At 36.2% G+C, this 22492-nt stretch overlaps 1 protein-coding gene across 2 annotated transcripts in view; it reads left to right on the plus strand.

Moving 5' to 3' along the window:
- Window positions 1–18001: 18001 nt before the first annotated feature.
- The window catches only part of LOC131693073 (sideroflexin-2), a 142228-nt gene continuing 137737 nt past the window's right edge, over window positions 18002–22492 (plus strand). The window contains exon 1 of one of the 2 annotated variants that reach the window (XM_058980583.1): window positions 18002–18191. Coding sequence is in view for 1 of the 2 variants with exons in the window: in XM_058980582.1 (XP_058836565.1) it covers window positions 18462–18617 (156 nt within the window). In the remaining variant the exon portion in view is untranslated. Of the gene's footprint in view, window positions 18192–18246; window positions 18618–22492 lie in introns of those variants that run through there. The other variant, XM_058980582.1, reaches the window with a different exon arrangement.

Here is a 22492-nt window from a genome sequence, read left to right on the forward strand (position 1 = left end):
AAAGAATCACTTGAAGACCAGGAACTTGGCTGCAGAAGTCTCTGGGAAAACTTTCAAGATTCTTGAGCAGGAAATCTAGCACTGCTGAGCGAAACATTTTTAAAAACAAATTGTTTGATTTTGAGGGGTCTTCATTGTCTGTAAAGGTGAGAATTGCGATCCACCATTGAGAGAAATCGATTGAAAAACAAGTTATAGGTGAAAGTAGTCGGTTGCCGGCACTGGTCGGTTGTCGGCACCCCTACGTAACTTTTGACAGGAAGTAGACATGGACATTCTGATAAATCTCGAGTACTTTTTCAAATGGACGTAAGTAACATTGAGAGCCTCTCTTTGTTTACTTTCTCTTTCGTTTATTAGGACGTCATTACAACACTTTGTACTAATTTTCCAGTACATATCGAAAGCCGACGGTTTTTACTACAATATTATGCAAAGATTAGAGTAGTAAATGTTGAAATGGCCGAGTAATGAACAGAAGAGAAAGACCTCAAAGAGAATCTCTCATTGTTACTTACGTCCATTTGAAAAAGTACTCGAGAAATATCATTTATGTGTTATATTAGCGCGATCCTTTTGTGAAGCAAACAGACTCGAATGTTCTGTTCTACAGCCAATATATTTTTAGAACAAGTAAAAAAAAGTTTTTTCTGATGATTTGCTTAGTGTTATAGAAAGAAGTAAATCGATCGAAACAGTGTGCGCATTGAAGATTTACGATGTGAATTTATTCTATTTTGTGATTCAACATTGAATGGCACTGAAAAGTTCGCCATAATTTTTTTTGTTCAGTTTTCAAAAACGTTACTAAAATCGGTTGTCGGCACCCAAACGTGGTCGATTGTCGGCACCCTATGTTTTGTGGCAAATGCTGAGTTCTCGATAACCTAATCAATACGGGTATTTTTGGTACGGGTTTTACGAATAGATACCAGAGATCGATCTTTCACACTATTCTGAAACCCAGGAAGGCGACCTCCGGTTTAGCGTTTTACATTTACATAAAGAAACCCCACCTGGTGTTTTCACCGCTGGGTCGCACTGTATATACCAGATTGTCACGGCCAAAAAAAGGGGGGGGGTGTAACGGGGTTACCCTGCAGAAACTTCCTTCTTTGGCTTCTATCTGATTTGTCTGAAGCATTGGTCAAAAATGGGCTGCCTGAAACTCACTCAATTGTAGTGAATGCGATCCGTCAGTGCATTAAGCTTAGTATGCACCTCTTGCGAAATTAAATTTCCTATACAAAACCTATGCATAAAAAACGCCGCGAAATGCTTGCTTGTTCATTTTCATTTCGTAAGCGGTACGCAGCTCTCGCGAAAACGATAACGAAAACTGCAGTTAGCCGAGACACGGTTCAATAAACGATAAGATTGATTTAACTTCCGCGATATAGCGCTGCTTTCTATGCGCTGTCACCAAGGCTGACTTTTTTCTTACGAAATATTGTTTGTGGCGCTAAAAACTGGATTCTAACAGCACTGCGCACTTACTATTCTTCTATTAAATTCTTCTCATAGACTGGTTAGTTCGACTGGTCTGTCTATGAAAGTACCATCTCTATCACTTGAAATACATGTGTTTTGACAGCTCGCAGTTTTCAGTAGCAGTTTGATCACTCGCACTTTGAAAGTGCGAAGTCCAGGTTGGTGGGAAGTGCGCAATATAAATGAATCTCTCATAACCGTTTCAACGCTGGTTTTCTCCAAGATCAAAACTATTCTCGCATGCTCAACGGGATCGATCGATTGTCGAAGCTCAATATCTACCTTAGGCTGTTTAACTGCTACCAATGTTGTTGTTTCTGAGAAGTTTGAACAATTTGCACTAGTTGAACAGGTAATATCGTTGTGTGTTATGAGTCGTTTATAACTTGCTTTGAATTGGCACGCATTAGGATTATTGTTCGATCCACCCTTCGCACGAATTGCACCGAAAAATGTTTCTAGATGATCTTGGCTTAATCGGTACGTGTACAAATCTTTAATAGCACCTTGTTGACAATATTGATAAAGACCCCGAAAGCTGTAAATTGCTAAGAAAAACCCCAGAAATCCAGTCTTTCTTGGTGAGTTGAGAATAGAGATACCGTTAGCTAATTTGATTGATTTGATATACGTTTCGGCGTATGAAAACGCAGGCCAATATACATCAATATTTGCATTACATAATGGTCTTTTGAAATGTATAGCCGATTTATTCATAGTATTTCCTATATCGAATAGATCGTTGAAGAAATGCAGAAATTCAGCAGTAGCGGTACAACCCACAAACTGTTCATTAGAAGATGCAAGATACTCTAATGATAAAGCTACGCTATTACTGATGGTTTGTACTGCCAGCGAAACTTTCATTTTTGAATTTTCAAAATTAATATGCTTGTCGCTTAGTTTGTTCGATAGCTTGATTCCGTATGAATTCTGATACTCATTTAGAAGGGCAATATGATTCCAGTCAACAGTTCCGTTCATTGTGAAGAGTTTTTGCTGTGAGTGGAGAGTATTTCTAACGAGCTTTATCATATGAACGATATCGAGGAGAACGTACACATTGTAGTCTGCACATGGATGTTTGAAGTATGATACTAACCCATTTTGAGAATCGGGTCGCAAGTTGCATCCGAGAGCATTTGCAGTAGATATATTTGTTCTGGTGCCATCGAAAGTGAAGGCAACTATTTTTACTCCAACATCACGAAGATGAGTTAGAATAGTTTGTATTCAACTTTTTTTTTCTTGAGCAGTAATCCCATCGATTAAAAAATAACCAATTGGGACTTTCCACGAACTTTGTATTCCGGAAACCATGAATACGAGTGCCTCTTTGGCCACTGGCAATTGATCCTTGGAAAGTCCAGCAAACGAATGAATTTGAGCAACTCCCTGAAACTTTTTGGTATATTCGTTCCATAAAACTTGTTGGCGTATAGCCATTTCATCCATAAGCAAACAACCTATCAATGTTTCTCCTCGAGTAGCCAGTAGTTCTCCTCTGATTTCACTTTTAACGCTGCTATAGCTTCGCTGATTAAACCAGGCTCTCCTCCAACGTTCACATACCATCTTGAAATTGTTCTGGTGCATGGAAGGTTGTTGCCAAAACATCTCCGCACAAACTCATACGCCTTAGCTGAGTAGAAGTGCAAGGTGGTTGCGAAACTACGTAAAACTTCGCTATAAGGTTGGCCTTTCTTTCTATTTTGCAGCTCTCGGAAAAGAATTTCATTGTTTGAGTTGTTCTGTGAGTGGATAAAATAATAATAAGTTTTACTATATCTATTGTTTAGGAAATATTAACCTTAAGAATATTTCCATGCGAAGGAGTGATTAGTCGTTGATCTTGAAGTTTGGCCAATAGGTGTTCCATGCTTTGGATTTTGTCCCGCAATCGCTTGTTTCTAGCCCGTTATTGCTTAATCGTTTTCTGCGATCGACGAAGCTGTAACGTAACTTTCGGGAAAGCCAGGGACATCTCCTCAGTCGACAAATCAACTCCTTTGATGTCACCGGCATATCTAATCCGTCTAAATATGAAATACGCGAAGTATTCTCTGGAGCCAAAGTATATCAGAAGTAGATACCTTTTATACTGTTTTATGTGCCTTTGTGAACGCAGGCTTGCATTTGCTTTATTAACTTCCTCGGACTTGAGAGGGTTCGTGGGATTTACATTACGTGAAATCGACGAGGTATTTCCGGTATTTCCTATAATTCCCTTAATTTCGGACATGCCACAGTTATTTTTTTCACACATATGTTGGAAAATATATTTTATTTGAAAGGTTTAGCATTTCAAATTTTTCCCCATAAGCATTTCACCTCTTAACACTCAATGAATTGGTTGAATTTGTATTGCTAGTGTATTTAAAATTTTGAGATCCAAAACTTCCAGAATCAATAATTCTACAATCCAAATAAACAAAACCGATTTGTTTGAAAAGTTTGTTTACTTCATTTATTTACAAACAACGTTCTCATGTTGGCTACGATAATATGACGTCATGTCACCCCCCTTTTGCCAACACTAGCAAACCGTGTGTTCTGCCACACCTATATATACTTCATTGAGTTTGCGTAGAAATACACGGTTATTTGAAGCGACTCAGGGAGTGCGTCGAAAAAACTCATTTTTGGCAACCATGAGAAGCTATCAGAAAATGAGTAAAATTTAAAACTGTCGCTGAGTAAAAAGTGCTCAACAAATTTTCTTCATTCAATATAGTTCATCTAAGAGGATTGCTCAGAATTTTCGCAAGCTTGTCTAAAAAAGGAGTTCACGCATCTGGTGATATGGTCTGGGATTCTCCAGAACACCTCTATGCTGCACCTGTCATCAAGTGGACGCAGGTATTAAACAAAAATGATTTTAGTAGTATTAAATAACTGTTTGACTGTTATAATTATTTTTCAGAACTTGACTGATTATTTGGCACTGGCAGAGCTAACACCGCATCTGGTTTGCGAAGCCGACAAGTTTAAAACGGGAACATACAGTGTTCTTATGGATGGGGTGATCATAATGACGGGCTCGTAAATCAGAAACGTTCTTCAAGGCCTTATTTGTCTTTGGGGTACCAGCTCCAGCACGGCTTTTAATGTTAGAAGAACTAATACATTTTATACATACTTGTGTATAAAAAGCGGAATCAAAGCTCACGCAAAACAGTAAATCAAATTGCAATGTCCATAAATGAAACATTAAATGCTCAGCTTGTTTAAAATATATAATACATGAAATAATTGGCATAAACATTCATTTTATTGAAAAGAATTCCAAAAACATTAAAAAAAACTCAATTTTCCATGATAATAAGTAAATTTTGCACATTTAGGCATATAAACAAAAGCAGAGAAGAGAAGGGCCACTCGAAATCAAAACTTCTCACAATTCTTTTTAAAATCACTAGCGGCACGTGGTGTCGAAGCCCTGCAAAATACACTGTTAATCAACACATTAGTTAAAAATTATACGAGGTTACTGGTATAAAATGTCTAGCAAATTCATCCCCGATAATCCGACAAGTGGTCAGAATATGTTCTTCCAAATAAAACCCATCAATAATAATTAACCCATCTTTCAAACATTGACTGCGTTTTTGGGTTACAAACGGATATTTTACTTTAAATATTAACCTATCCTTTTCCATCGAAAAACGAAAGTTTTAATGTAGAAGTATGTAAGCATATATTTACGTTTAAATATCGAAACTTTTAACTACATAGTTCATTCTTAGTGCACTGACCAAGAAAGATTTTCAATGGATATCTTCCCAAGGGTTATTGTATGTCAGAGAAGAGAAGGGCCACTCGAAATCAAAACTTCTCACAATTCTTTTTAAAATCACTAGCGGCACGTGGTGTCGAAGCCCTGCAAAATACACTGTTAATCAACACATTAGTTAAAAATTATACGAGGTTACTGGTATAAAATGTCTAGCAAATTCATCCCCGATAATCCGACAAGTGGTCAGAATATGTTCTTCCAAATAAAACCCATCAATAATAATTAACCCATCTTTCAAACATTGACTGCGTTTTTGGGTTACAAACGGATATTTTACTTTAAATATTAACCTATCCTTTTCCATCGAAAAACGAAAGTTTTAATGTAGAAGTATGTAAGCATATATTTACGTTTAAATATCGAAACTTTTAACTACATAGTTCATTCTTAGTGCACTGACCAAGAAAGATTTTCAATGGATATCTTCCCAAGGGTTATTGTATGTCCTTTCTTTTGAGAACCACCACATAAGAATATTAAATTTAAACACAAACAGCATTTTGATAGCCAACCATTTTCCTTTTCCAGGATTCGATATAAGTTTTTTGGTCCTAATAAAAGTAGAGGAAATTAGTTTTTAATTATTTTCAAACTTTAATATTAAAGGCTGCTTTGTATAAATTCTCATGAGTACCTTTTCAAGGATTTAACGTCGCATTACAATTTTTAGGAAATGTCACCAAGGTCTGTAAACCATGATAGACTCGAAAACCTCAGCGGATTAATTCGTATGAAAAATGCAAACGACAATCGGTCTGACTACTCACCAGTGTTGCCACAATTAAATCTGCACTGGGAGTTGAAAATTTTTCGTATTCTGTACTGACACAATGACAAACAAAATTATTTTATATAATTATTTTTCATTCGAGATAGTAATATACTGAGTTGGTGCTGATGCTGATATTTGGCTGCGAAAAATCAAAAATTCCGACTCGGAATCAGTTATTTCATTTGCGATAAAATTTCGCCAAAAACCAGTCAAAATTCCAGAGTATTTAACTGGGTAATTTCAAAATCAGATCCAGTTCAAATTCTCGTTGTAATTTTGTTTTCAACCTAAGCTGAGCTGCGGCCAGGGCCACATTGGAAGCTGTGTTTCAGTCTAGAAAATCATTTAGCCATCTGTTTTGCTTTAAACAGAAGGAAGATCTGTGTAAAATTTCCAAAAAAATATGAAAAATTGAAATATTTCCAAAAATTAGTGGAAATCGGTGAAATTTTCATAAAAATGTTAAAAATCTGTCTGCTGAATAAAAGAAGCTGTGACCAAAAATTTGGCAATCTATGAGACGTTTGATTGGCAACTCAGTGATGGGTTTTGTCAACAAGTTTGATTTGCTTTACTCCTGCGAACAGAAAAAAAACCCTTCAGATAAACATCTTTCATTAGTTCAGATTCGTTGGATGTTGGATAGAAACAACGGTTTTGTCGGACGTTGTGCCCAGCAGTGCGGAGTAACGTCAGAAGATACAATCAAGAAATAATCAGCAACACGTCTCATGGATTGCCTAATTGTTAAATAAATCTGCGACATTAAAGAAAAATTTGTGAATGTGGCAACTCTGTCTGTGGCTTGTACTAACATTTGGATGCGAGATGTGGCAAACCTGGATTCAGCAAATCAAATGAAGCCTATAGAGCTCTATGCAAATCATTTCACACACACACACACACACACACACACACTAATTGGAGGTTTATTTTCCGCCAACTGTCATATATAAAACTGTCAGTCAATTTAAACATTTGAAGTAGCTCGCGTAAAGTATTTTTTTCAATGGTGTTGTCATGATCTACGCCGCCGTAAAACTTATTCCAGATACGTACAATACTGATTAGTTAGGACCAGTATGAATAAATAGCATTCCAGAAATCTTCGGAACCATTTCCAAACTATTCGTATAATGCTCACCATATTCGGAATACTACTGATATATTTCACCATTATAATTTAACTGTTATACTACCATACCCATTTTAGTTACCATTTCCAATACCTTCCGTGTATCCTATATTGAAGATTTGTATACTGCATTGTCCTTTGGCGCCAGAGGTTAATATTGCTCTGGTGGGCTTTGTTATTCGTATATCTGTTTACCACGCTCCAAAAATCTGTAGTTTAAGATGGTCAAAAATCCTCGTCTAACAACATTACGGAGATAGCTCAATTGGATAAAGTGTCAGTCCACTTACTGTCAACGAAGCATTCTTCAGAAGATGGCGAGTGCAAAATAATATTTCATCAATCGATAGAATTTAAATGTGAAGGGGGAGAGATTTTTTTCTCCAGCTAATATTTTATCCATCGCTATACCTAAAATATGCATGCCACTATAATCTGTATGGTTCTTGAATGGTATGTTGTCAAAATGTATATGGAAAACAGCACATTTTGGTATGGTGACTGTTCTTAACAACCCGTTGTTTGTATGGTCGAGTATGGAAAAACGACACTGGTTATGTTCGATATGATACTAGGCAATGGTTAATCTATTGTTGAACGAACCATATTGAAAATGGTTTTGAAACGATTGATGCAATGGTTGGCATATGGTACACATTTATACGGGGCGATCCATCATGAAAATATTCCGACCGAAAAGCTATTTTCGATTTGTTTTTCTCCACTTATGACAGGTGGAGTAAAGATGCTGAATTACTGAAGTCGACTAAAGACTCGCCATCTTATCCCAACTAAATAAAATGGTTTGGCAACATTATTTTCCGCAAACTAGCACCGTAGAGTTGCAACGTCGATAATTTCTTCATCATGAAGTGCTGTGTGAAGTTTTGTACCAATAAAACTACCGCCGGTTTTAAAAATATTGGTTTTTTTTCGCTTCCTGGAAAACTACGACCTTCGTGCGGAATGGGTCTGATTCGGTGGTTTACCAGAAAATAACAACATTGCGGATAGCTGCAATGGTTGATGCAACTTTTAGAAGGCACTGTAATGATAAAAGTTGTGTTTTACCTTGCCTTAGAGATTCGAAACAGAAATTTATTCAAAATATTTTAACTCACTATCACAATACTTTCCAAAATTCATTCATCAGATTGCAACATTTGACAAGTCTTCTGCTCGATTGGAATGACATTGACAGGTCTCGTGCTCGATTGGAATGACACTGACAGATAAATGGTAAACAAACGATTGACGTGTCGAGCCTTCATCCAGAAGGATTCAGCGTCGTTAAGGTGGAGGACAACAAATCGTTGAACACACTAATACAGTTACAGATTGGCAGTTGGAAGAGTGGCGGCGAGAAGCTAAGCTGGGGCTAGAGCTGACATTATAATGCGAGAAACCTGCTTGCTGCAAACCAAAGGGATGATGTCAAAGTGAAAGCCGAGCGGATCTGCACCGGTTACCTACTTTCACTCTGATAGGTTCCATTTGATACCCGAATAGAATTATACGGTAACAAAACCATGATTTTCACTGTGACAGTACAGTAATTTTACAATAATTTATAGTAAATTCTAGTGTTATACTACCACGCAAAAACAATAAACTTTAACGTTTCTACAGTAAATTTCAATGTAAAATCGATTTTTGCAATAGAAAAGGGGGGTGGTTATGTATCTTAACATCAAAAAAATTGATTTTTCTTCATACTTTTTTTTCTCGAAAACAGTCAAATTTAATGTGAATTTACTGTATCAGTTTTTTTCTGAACAGTAAAATTGATTATTACATGAAATTTTATTGTAAATCTACTGCGAGAACGCTGCGTCGAACCATGTTGAAACAGTAGAAACTATAATATTTATTGTTTTATGATTGTTTGTAGGGTAAATGCCATTGTAAAATTATATCCGGGTAGGCTGCAAGCAGGTTTCTAGCATCTCGCATCCTACTGTCAGTACCAGCCCCTACACAGTTTCTCACCGCCACTCTGTAAGCGGCCTATCACAATAAACGCAAGCAATCCGCGCAGATCCACTCGGCTTTCATTAGGTTTGTTTCAATACACGCTTCTTGCTCCTAGCTGCTCCGTAGCAAACAGGAACAAAAAAACTTGCTAATTTTTAATTCGGTTTGATACTAGAAGTAGAAAATGAGAAGTACTTCCAGTTTCTCCCGGTACTGTAACAGATCTATTTTGACATCAATCCATTGATTTGCTGCAAGCAAGTTTCTCGAATCCCGCATCCTAATGTCAGTGCTAGCTCCAGTTCAGTTTCTCGCCATCACTCTGTCAGCGGTCTAACTCAACATTTACAAAATGTTTACTGGTATTCATCGCAGTGTTAAATTATTTTATATGTCATGTTAAAAAAAAATCAGTACTTTTTTACAAAAATATGTTATCCGTATCGTATAGAATCTGTACCAAAAATACTCGATACTAAACCTTTACCTTTCTAGATAAATCTGTACTTGTGACAACGCTGTTACACACTTTTCAGATCTGCGTACCGAGAAGCAATTATTTATCAGTTACTCAGCAGCCAATTTTTCTAAAATAAATTTAAAAATAGTTAGACTGTTAGAGAAAACAACTCAAATGCTGTTCCGACGATGGCGAGATTGTAAACGTTAATTGGGTCACTAAGCCATATGCTATTTTCGATTTGTTCTGATGCAGCTGACGTATGATCGAACTTTTATTTATTTTCTTGTTCGCAAAATTACAAATATTTTTTAACAAAATTGAATTGTCACGACAAAATCTTCCATTGGATTCCCTAATATGTGCTAAGTGCTCTTGTGACCTTAAGTACTTACATTAGCTTTCACTGCATTGGATTGGAATTCAAAAAAAGTTTACTTCTTCAGCTTAATTATCACAAGTAATATTTTGACGACAAATTATGACAAATGGAAAAATCCACCACCCATGCGGAAGATCACGTTCCACTTTTTAGGATGCAATCATGTGTTGCTTAGTAAAGGTTCCTTACTTCTTCAATGTGCCAAATTAATAAAAGCATTCCTGTCGGACCAGGTAATTAGAGAACATTCCGTTGAAACTGGATGATTCTTTGGACGCCCCGCAAAAATAACAGATAATGTCGTTTTAGAAAACGAACGTTCAATGATTATATGCAGCAATAAGCATAATATCAATCAGAAAAGTAAAATCTATGATACGAAATGCAATAATACATTTCTGTTATTTCCTGTACGCTTTAGCGAAGCTCGACCGTACTGTCTGGAACGATTTATACGAGCCAGTCTTAAAATTTATACAAGTTGAAACGTCATACGGGTGCACTCTCAAATCAAAGCAAGGAAAACCAGCAACAAATCCAATTCGCTTTTGTGAGAACTTTCGTGATTTTTTTTGTTCTAAGTGGTACTTCTCTTCTCTGATCCTAAGTAGTGGAACGTGATCTTCCGCATGGGTGGTGGATTTTTCCATTTGTCATAATTTGTCGTCAAAATATTACTTGTGATAATTAAGCTGAAGAAGTAAACTTTTTTTGAATTCCAATCCAATGCAGTGAAAGCTAATGTAAGTACTTAAGGTCACAAGAGCACTTAGCACATATTAGGGAATCCAATGGAAGATTTTGTCGTGACAATTCAATTTTGTTAAAAAATATTTGTAATTTTGCGAACAAGAAAATAAATATAAGTTCGATCATACGTCAGCTGCATCAGAACAAATCGAAAACAGCATATGGCTTAGTGACCCAATTAACGTATACAATCTCGCCATCGTCGGAACAACATTTGAGTTGTTTTCTCTAACAGTCTAACTATTTTTAAATTTATTTTAGAAAAATTGGCTGCTGAGTAACTGATAAATAATTGCTTCTCGGTACGCAGATCTGAAAAGTGTGTAACAGCGTTGTCACAAGTACAGATTTATCTAGAAAGGTAAAGGTTTAGTATCGAGTATTTTTGGTACAGATTCTATACGATACGGATAACATATTTTTGTAAAAAAGTACTGATTTTTTTTTTTAACATGACATATAAAATAATTTAACACTGCGATGAATACCAGTAAACATTTTGTAAATGTTGAGTTAGACCGCTGACAGAGTGATGGCGAGAAACTGAACTGGAGCTAGCACTGACATTAGGATGCGGGATTCGAGAAACTTGCTTGCAGCAAATCAAAGGATTGATGTCAAAATAGATCTGTTACAGTACCGGGAGAAACTGGAAGTACTTCTCATTTTCTACTTCTAGTGTCAAACCGAATTAAAAATTAGCAAGTTTTTTTGTTCCTGTTTGCTACGGAGCAGCTAGGAGCAAGAAGCGTGTATTGAAACAAACCTAATGAAAGCCGAGTGGATCTGCGCGTATTGCTTGCGTTTATTGTGATAGGCCGCTTACAGAGTGGCGGTGAGAAACTGTGTAGGGGCTGGTACTGACAGTAGGATGCGAGATGCTAGAAACCTGCTTGCAGCCTACCCGGATATAATTTTACAATAGCATTTACCCTACAAACAATCATAAAACAATAAATATTATAGTTTCTACTGTTTCAACATGGTTCGACGCAGCGTTCTCGCAGTAGATTTACAATAAAATTTCATGTAATAATCAATTTTACTGTTCAGAAAAAAACTGATACAGTAAATTCACATTAAATTTGACTGTTTTCGAGAAAAAAAAAGTATGAAGAAAAATCAATTTTTTTGATGTTAAGATACATAACCACCCCCCTTTTCTATTGCAAAAATCGATTTTACATTGAAATTTACTGTAGAAACGTTAAAGTTTATTGTTTTTGCGTGGTAGCATAACACTAGAATTTACTATAAATTATTGTAAAATTACTGTACTGTCACAGTGAAAATCATGGTTTTGTTACCGTATAATTCTATTCGGGTATCAAATGGAACCTATCAGAGTGAAAGTAGGTAACCGGTGCAGATCCGCTCGGCTTTCACTTTGACATCATCCCTTTGGTTTGCAGCAAGCAGGTTTCTCGCATTATAATGTCAGCTCTAGCCCCAGCTTAGCTTCTCGCCGCCACTCTGTAAGCACCCGTAGAGTACTTGACAATCTGTAACTGTATTAGTGTGTTCAACGATTTGTTTTCCTCCACCTTAACGACGCTGAATCCTGGATGAAGGCTCGACACGTCAATCGTTTGTTTACCATTTATCTGTCAGTGTCATTCCAATCGAGCACGAGACCTGTCAATGTCATTCCAATCGAGCAGAAGACTTGTCAAATGTTGCAATCTGATGAATGAATTTTGGAAAGTATTGTGATAGTGAGTTAAAATATTTTGAATAAATTTCTGTTTCGAATCTCTAAGGCAAGGTAAAACACAACTTTTATCATTACAGTGCCTTCTAAAAGTTGCATCAACCATTGCAGCTATCCGCAATGTTGTTATTTTCTGGTAAACCACCGAATCAGACCCATTCCGCACGAAGGTCGTAGTTTTCCAGGAAGCGAAAAAACCAATATTTTTAAAACCGGCGGTAGTTTTATTGGTACAAAACTTCACACAGCACTTCATGATAAAGAAATTATCGACGTTGCAACTCTACGCTGCTAGTTTGCGGAAAATAATGTTGCCAAGCCATTTTATTTAGTTGTGATAAGATGGCGAGTCTTTAGTCGACTTCAGTAATTCAGCATCTTTACTCCACCTGTCATAAGTGGAGAAAAACAAATCGAAAATAGCTTTTCGGTCGGAATATTTTCATGATGGATCGCCCCGTATAAATGTGTACCATATGCCAACCATTGCATCAATCGTTTCAAAACCATTTTCAATATGGTTCGTTCAACAATAGATTAACCATTGCCTAGTATCATATCGAATATAACCAGTGTCGTTTTTCCCGAGGGGCAATTCACTCCCCATTCAAAGTGAATTGAAAATATCCAATTGAAAAAATACACGAGAAATGCTTCAATACACCTTAATACATTTATTACGCCGAAAATACACTAATGCACTAAAATACGTTACTTCTGGAAGAATTTTTTAATACGTCGATAATACGTCGAAAATACGCTAATACACAAAAATACGTTAGTACCGGAAATATTTTTCAATGCGTCGATAACAATCCAATTCGTCAAGTAATACACTGTTGATACAAGCCATACAAATATTACATTAATTTCATGCCAAATGAAACTAATTCAGTATATTTCTTATTATGACAGCGTATGTTTTTTTCAAGCTAGATTGTTTACTGTTCTCAGAATTGGGACTCCCAGCAAACGGACTCAGAATCGGTGAATCATTAGAATGACAAGTAGGCAGAAATCAATCAGAATTCTTGTTAGTTTGATTCAGAGGAACAATCCCATAATCTTTAATGGAAATAAACATCCCGTACATTTGAAAATACTCCCAGGGGACGTGAACATAAATAAATCCGAAACTTCCTACCAGCATCAGTTGGAAATTTTTGATCAAGAATTCGCTCATTTTATCGACATAAACAATGGTTTAATGTTTACCTTAAATAGTGAAGCTCTAAAATCTTGCAAGTTCGAAGTTTACATTGCGATGGATCATTTTGTTTAGATATATAGGTTGCATTATAAATCAACACTCGTTGGGGGAATAGAATCGAAACCAACGCTCGATGAATTGAGAATGCAAAACACAAGATTGTACGCAGCTCACCTGGGTTCGATTCCAAACCCCGCACATAGGGTTAGAGATTTTTCCACAAGAGATTGCTCTAACCAGAAAAGAGGCGAATGACCCTAAGGTTAAAACCTCTATAATTAAAATGATAAAAAATAATACTAAACACAAGAATCCGAATTACGAGTCGCTTCCGATCAACTTGCAGGAATGAGTTCAGCCATAACTCTAAGTCCAGATTCTGCCAGAATTCAGGCTCTAGTGACGCAACCGAGTCTAGTACAACCAGTAGGAATTTCGGCTGATTTTACTTAGGAGCATCTCAATTTTACTGAGATGCATCTCAATTTTTGAAACAAATTTAGATAATACTGCAGTGATTAAATATAATGCCGCGTTGCTCAAAAATTACCATTGGGTAAGCCTAATTAGAAATTCTAATTCTCTAAATAATAAAATTTGGCATAATGCTTAATTGTTCGTTAATCTTGAAAAATCACTAGTAATTCCATTTGTACTAATTTTATTATTTGCGTTTATGAAATTATTCTACTTGCATTCTACAATAACATTTAAACGTCAAAATTCAGTAACATTCGGTTTCAATTGATTATTCAACAAAAATACAATGCGTGCATACAATTGTACGTTTTAGTACACTAATCCATAAGAATTATGAAATAATTCACCAATACGCATAATACATTGCATTTCGTTAACAATACACAAATACTTTTTAATGCGCTAATACGTAAGAATTATGAAAGAAATAACCAATACTCATCAATACACAAAATACATGTCATTTCGTGAAAAATACACAAATACGTCTCTCAATACGTTAGCCTGAATCGAAAATACTAGAGTGAGTCGCCCCTCCGTTTTTCCATACTCGACCATACAAACAACGGGTTGTTAAGAACAGTCACCATACCAAAATGTGCTGTTTTCCATATACATTTTGACAACATACCATTCAAGAACCATACAGATTATAGTGGCATGCATATTTTAGGTCTAGCGATGGATAAAATATTAGCTGGAGAAAAAAATCTCTCCCCCTTCACATTTAAATTCTATCGATTGATGAAATATTATTTTGCACTCGCCATCTTCTGAAGAATGCTTCGTTGACACTAAGTGGACTGACACTTTATCCAATTGAGCTATCTCCGTAATATTGTTAGACGAGGATTTTTGACCATCTTAAACTACAGATTTTTGGAGCGTGGTAAACAGATATACGAATAACAAAGCCCACCAGAGCAATATTAACCTCTGGCGCCAAAGGACAATGCAGTATACAAATCTTCAATATAGGATACACGGAAGGTATTGGAAATGGTAACTAAAATGGGTATGGTAGTATAACAGTTAAATTATAATGGTGAAATATATCAGTAGTATTCCGAATATGGTGAGCATTATACGAATAGTTTGGAAATGGTTCCGAAGATTTCTGGAATGCTATTTATTCATACTGGTCCTAACTAATCAGTATTGTACGTATCTGGAATAAGTTTTACGGCGGCGTAGATCATGACAACACCATTGAAAAAAATACTTTACGCGAGCTACTTCAAATGTTTAAATTGACTGACAGTTTTATATATGACAGTTGGCGGAAAATAAACCTCCAATTAGTGTGTGTGTGTGAAATGATTTGCATAGAGCTCTATAGGCTTCATTTGATTTGCTGAATCCAGGTTTGCCACATCTCGCATCCAAATGTTAGTACAAGCCACAGACAGAGTTGCCACATTCACAAATTTTTCTTTAATGTCGCAGATTTATTTAACAATTAGGCAATCCATGAGACGTGTTGCTGATTATTTCTTGATTGTATCTTCTGACGTTACTCCGCACTGCTGGGCACAACGTCCGACAAAACCGTTGTTTCTATCCAACATCCAACGAATCTGAACTAATGAAAGATGTTTGTCTGAAGGGTTTTTTTCTGTTCGCAGGAGTAAAGCAAATCAAACTTGTTGACAAAACCCATCACTGAGTTGCCAATCAAACGTCTCATAGATTTCCAAATTTTTGGTCACAGCTTCTTTTATTCAGCAGACAGATTTTTAACATTTTTATGAAAATTTCACCGATTTCCACTAATTTTTGGAAATATTTCAATTTTTCATATTTTTTTGGAAATTTTACACAGATCTTCCTTCTGTTTAAAGCAAAACAGATGGCTAAATGATTTTCTAGACTGAAACACAGCTTCCAATGTGGCCCTGGCCGCAGCTCAGCTTAGGTTGAAAACAAAATTACAACGAGAATTTGAACTGGAGCTGATTTTGAAATTACCCAGTTAAATACTCTGGAATTTTGACTGGTTTTTGGCGAAATTTTATCGCAAATGAAATAACTGATTCCGAGTCGGAATTTTTGATTTTTCGCAGCCAAATATCAGCATCAGCATCAACTCAGTATATTACTATCTCGAATGAAAAATAATTATATAAAATAATTTTGTTTGTCATTGTGTCAGTACAGAATACGAAAAATTTTCAACTCCCAGTGCAGATTTAATTGTGGCAACACTGGTGAGTAGTCAGACCGATTGTCGTTTGCATTTTTCATACGAATTAATCCGCTGAGGTTTTCGAGTCTATCATGGTTTACAGACCTTGGTGACATTTCCTAAAAATTGTAATGCGACGTTAAATCCTTGAAAAGGTACTCATGAGAATTTATACAAAGCAGCCTTTAATATTAAAGTTTGAAAATAATTAAAAACTAATTTCCTCTACTTTTATTAGGACCAAAAAACTTATATCGAATCCTGGAAAAGGAAAATGGTTGGCTATCAAAATGCTGTTTGTGTTTAAATTTAATATCCTTATGTGGTGGTTCTCAAAAGAAAGGACATACAATAACCCTTGGGAAGATATCCATTGAAAATCTTTCTTGGTCAGTGCACTAAGAATGAACTATGTAGTTAAAAGTTTCGATATTTAAACGTAAATATATGCTTACATACTTCTACATTAAAACTTTCGTTTTTCGATGGAAAAGGATAGGTTAATATTTAAAGTAAAATATCCATTTATAACCCAAAAACGCAGTCAATGTTTGAAAGATGGGTTAATTATTGCAAGACAATTTTTATTTGGAAGAACATATTCTGACCACTTGTCGGATTATCGGGGATGAATTTGCTAGACATTTTATACCAGCAACCTCGTATAATTTTTAACTAATGTGTTGATTAGCAGTGTATTTTGCAGGGCTTCGACACCACGTGTCGCTAGTGATTTTAAAAAGAATTGTGAGAAGTTTTGATTTCGAGTGGCCCTTCTCTTCTCTGTTAGGATGCAATCATGTGTTGCTTAGTAAAGGTTCCTTACTTCTTCAATGTGCCAAATTAATAAAAGCATTCCCGTCGGACCAGGTAATTAGAGAACATTCCGTTGAAACTGGATGATTCTTTGGACGCCCCGCAAAAATAACAGATAATGTCGTTTTAGAAAACGAACGTTCAATGCTTATATACAGCAATAAGCATAATATCAATCAGAAAAGTAAAATCTATGGTACGAAATGCAATAATACATTTCTGTTATTTACTGTACGGTTTAGCGAAGCTCGACCGTACTGTCTGGAACGATTTATACGAGCCAGTCTTAAAATTTATACAAGTTGAAACGTCATACGGGTGCACTCTCAAATCAAAGCAAGGAAAACCAGCAACAAATCCAATTCGCTTTTGTGAGAACTTTCGTGATTTTTTTTTGTTCTAAGTGGTACTTCTCTTCTCTGACAAAAGTGAATTATTTCTACTCAGTTTGGTCATAAAACAGGTTTACTCAAAAATGAGTAGACCCCCTTCTACTCATTTTTGAGTAGGTATGGTTTTCACTAAACTGAGTGGCATTCGACTCATTTTGGGTAGCCGTGGATAAGCGTGTAGATATTCACCGACAGAGATGCCAGATTTGCAGACAAGTCTGCAAATTCGCAGACTTTTAATTTAAGCTGCAGATTTTTTGGATGACGCAGATATTTGCAGATTTTCTAGTTTGATTGCAGATATTTGCAGATTTTTATATTTTGTTGCAGATATTTGCAGATTTTTGAATATAAAGGCTTTTGGTTACACTAGCTTTCCTGACATTTTTTGTTCTTCCCAGACTTTTGTTATTATTATTGCAGACATTTGAAAAAAGTACCTGGCATCTCTGTTCACCGACGTTTGGTGAAGTAACAAACATTCTGTTCGATTCTAAACAGTGGCCTACCTGGTTTAAAGCGCTGTTGGAAAAAAATCGTTCATCATTTGTAATATTTTCGCTGATTTCAACTGTATTCTAAGAGTCTCATAGCGACGATCGCCTGAATATAGTTTTATGTTTACAAACTAAACGTAGTGAGTATCTGAAAAATAACTCGTTAATACATGTCACACAATTTGGATTAAAAATAGTGTAAAACCACCTAAAGTTAACTATCACTGCAGACTTGAATAAGTCAGCACTTTTATTTAGAAAGGATGATACTCACAGGGAATGAAGCCAGCGAAACAGCATATTTTTTTACTAAATTTGACACAAATGTAGTTTCCTTCAAAGTGTAATTAAAGCGCACATTTGCTTCGAATCGTCTGAGAATCTTCGGTCCACTTATATTTTATAAATCAATGAACAAATTCGGGAAGAACTTTAAAGAAGCGTACATACAAAATCCGTTTGTGTTTTGTGACTTGTTTATCGAGATAACGCAACGAACCATAACTACGATAATCGTGTTCAAAATTAAGTTCAAGTGGTTGCTGTTTTTGTTCCGGTTATTTCAGGTTAATGAAATGGAAATCTTTTCTTCTGTGCGCCGGATGGACATTATTTAGGGGGAATAAATCAGTTGTATTCATTTAGGGTATTGAATTAAATGACGTAAAATGACAAAATATACAAGGAGTAAGAATTGCTTAATAGGGCAACGCTATCGGAACAAGCCATTAGTTTTTATTTCATTTCACTGCACCCCGAGCAATATCTGGTATCAAATTAAAACTAAACTTGATCGTTATCGTTTTGACGGTTAAAAGATCAAATTTGAGAGCAAAAAATGGTTCGATTATATCAAACAGGCAATTATTTTGTGAGATCATATTGTTGATAAAAAATAAGTATTCAATATAATTATTTGCCAAAGAAATATAAACCAACAAAAATCTAAGAAACGCAGAGTATGTTAGACTAGCAAAATGAGATCGAAGTCTGATGACAAATTTTAAACTACTTGCACTGAGATCAAAATATGAGTTTAATTTGATGCTGTCAGCAAAATATGATATCTGACTGCAGTAATATTGATGTTCGACTATACGGTTATATCACCTAATGAGGCTGAACTGAAATGTTTTAATTTTTCATTAAGTAAAATAGAAAATGATAATGTATCATCTATTTCTACTTTATGAAATTGGAAGGTAATAACGAACGCACATTCTTACTAGTTTGTAAACAATATATCATCAATTATTATCTATACATCAAAAAACTATACAAGAAAAATGATTCAAGTTCATTTGACTAATTCACTACTCTTATCTGGTGCAAAGAAAATATGCAAGGATTATCATGACTGTTCTTATTTGTACAAACCTTTATCTGGGGGAATTGGGTTAAAACCTTAGGTTAAAATGCAAATTCTACTTGCTCATAATCGCATTGCTCGCAAAGTGTACACAATTCGTCGCTGTTGTGCTATCTTATGACAAACGACCTTTTGGGGTAAACTGAGTTAGATATGCCATGTTACTTAATTTTAAGATCTCTACAATGTGGCGTTTTCAGAATTTTCAAACTATGCTGGGTTACTGAGATATAGCGAAATAAGATTATGACAAGCGCCAATTTCTCGGGTGATCGAATTGTGCTATCTTGTGACAATGAAAAAAGAGACAACAATCCTAGCGTGTGACAAAAAACTTATAGCCACCAGGTGTCTCTAAAGACATACGTAACGCCTATGCAGATCAATCATAATCATTAGATAGGTTCTTGTCTTAGGAGCAAAACTTTTCCTACCATAGTTTTTTTCTGCGAATTGTTGATTCTTGTTTTTAAGATTATTGAACAAATTTCCTTTTAAGATTTTCACTAGTTTTGTAAAGTATGCCGAAATGTAATGATGGATTATGCAAGAAGAATATTTTTTTCGTGTAGTCGCCTGTCAACAATAACCTTGTTTGATATATATTGTCTCTAAATTGTTGATGAAACCAACTTTTATTCATTGTTTCTCCCGAACAAAGGAGGAAAATTGTGAAAATTTTGTGTTTCAATACTATCATTTTGTAACCTGATAATGCTACTACCGCATCCGTGGGCTTGACGGCGAGACTCAGTCTAGAAATCTCTACGCTTAGAGATTTGTATATTGATCTCCATGATTCTGGCAGTCCTTAGAATCGAGTAGCCCAACGGCGCGTGCTTCAGTTAGCGGATAGAAGCTAAGGGATACCCTGACGTCTGGCAGATTGAATTATTTTGTTTTCGACATTCAACTAGATCCAGACCGATGCAGTATCCTAGGGATTTTGGTTCATTATATTCAATCTAAAACGGTCATGTATTTTGCACAACATATTATATTCAAGTAGATTTTTCAAGGTATTGAGCCCACATCAATGCAAATATTCAAAATTTACCTAGTTGTTTTGAAGAACCATCATCCACGTGGAGCAAACCGTCAAATAAAGTGGCGAAGTGCCCAAAAATAAGCAATTACACACTCTTGATTGGTGAATGAGAGGTGTAGAGTCGATTGAGTGAGTTTTTTTGATCTTCAAACTTCATGATTATTAGTGATCGGCAAGGGATGGATGGTTTCCACTTCTGAACGGAAGAATGACATGTTAAATCTGCCAGGCGATGATCCATGTGATCTTGGGCACGGCGATCGATTCATGAGGGGAGAAGATCATTGGACTATCATCTATAAGAGATCACCAGGTGTTATCTCTTAAATCACTCGAATTGTCGCCCTGACTCCTGAAAGTGGTAACACATCACTAACGGACCAGATTCGCGGCGTGTATCTATGTATACATGTATATACACATCACCATATTATCTTTTTCCACAAACTGTGGTTACATAGACATATTGTTCTATCAATAAAAAAGTGATTTTCACAATTGGTATGATCATGATTCGCAGGTTGGTCACTTTTTAGATGGACCGCTCTCGGGTTAAATCTCCACTAGTTTGACCACTAGTTCCCCAACCCACACCCTGTTCCTCTCCCATGGCGTTTTGGTGGTCCGCATAGACTATCCTGCCATTACCCCTCCTATCATCGGCCTTGGACTGACTTGCGCTCTCATTGCCCCACCAAACGCTGCAAAATGAAAATGAAAATGATAATGCTACTACCGCATGGAAAAGTTTAACATTGGACATAGTGATCTATAACGCATAATTTTGTGAATCAGTTATGAGTCATTTTTATATGAAATCTTCTGTGCACATTTGTGACAAGTTATGCAATTTTTATCATCAATACACACTTATGACACGTATGCGAGCGACTTTAAGTAAAAACTGCCAATATAGTCAACTAATCTTCGCATAAATCAAGAGATTACTACAGAAAACATACATGCATCGATCGCCTTCTCCGAAAAGCTTCTGACATTTATAAATTTCAAGATATTCTATCTCAAACTTCAAAAATCGTTTTTCTCGAAAAGTACTAAATGGCGCTTGTCATAAGATAGCACAACAGCGACGAATTGTGTTTTGAGATTATATTCTAGTCAATATCAATCTAGTAACGCATATTGAGAAAATTTCAACAACAAAAAACGCTTTTAGCCCAGTGTAATGGGCGCATTCTTAGGGATGATCCGTAGCATTTTTTAAGTGGTTTTTAACACTCCCTCCCCCATCGTAGCATTTTTTAATCCCTTTATGGGCAGCTAGGGCCGAGGGTGGTAGCTAGCGGGTTTCATACATCCTTAACCTGACGGACAAAGCTGTGGTGCCTTGAACACAGGCAACGCAGATCCAAGGCCATCATTGAAATGATAAGTTCTGTGTTCGAGATGCACTTCCCCCGGTTGTCAGACGGATACCTGTAATTATTGCTCGTTACCTTGTATGCATAAATCTGATTGTGTGTCCTGTGGTGGTGTGTTCGTGGAAGGTGTGAGTTTTAGCGTTCGAATCCAGGGGTGCATATTTGTCTCGGTTGGCGTGGGCGTATACTAATTGTGTAAAAGTGTGATCGCAAAAGGCTCGAGTATTTGAATGCTAGCGTGACTTATTTCGATTTTAGATTCGTGTTGCCATTCGCATATTCGCGTGTATTCTTGAACGATCGCGCGCGGACCGTGAACCTGACAATTAATTTTTAGTGTATGGTAGAGGAGCGAGTTGTTAGGTGAATATGAGCATCATTCTTGATTGGTCCAACTGCAGGCATGAGTCTAGGTTGATCGAGAGTAAAGAATTCCGAACGTAGCGGATCCATGATTGCTTGAGCGGTGGGTTAATGCTTGAGACCACGGTTGTAAAGTTATAGGTGCTGAAAAGTTCACTTAAGTAAGGGGGTGTTTTAATGTTGGCGAAATTGCGAGCGATGGTGTGTGTGGATGATTGAAATTGCAATGTAAGTTCGCTTTTGTGATCGTTTGTGCATTTTGGATGAGAGATTGTGAGT

Source organism: Topomyia yanbarensis, chromosome 3 (genome assembly GCF_030247195.1).
Source record: "Topomyia yanbarensis strain Yona2022 chromosome 3, ASM3024719v1, whole genome shotgun sequence".
NCBI classification, from domain to species: domain Eukaryota; kingdom Metazoa; phylum Arthropoda; class Insecta; order Diptera; family Culicidae; genus Topomyia; species Topomyia yanbarensis.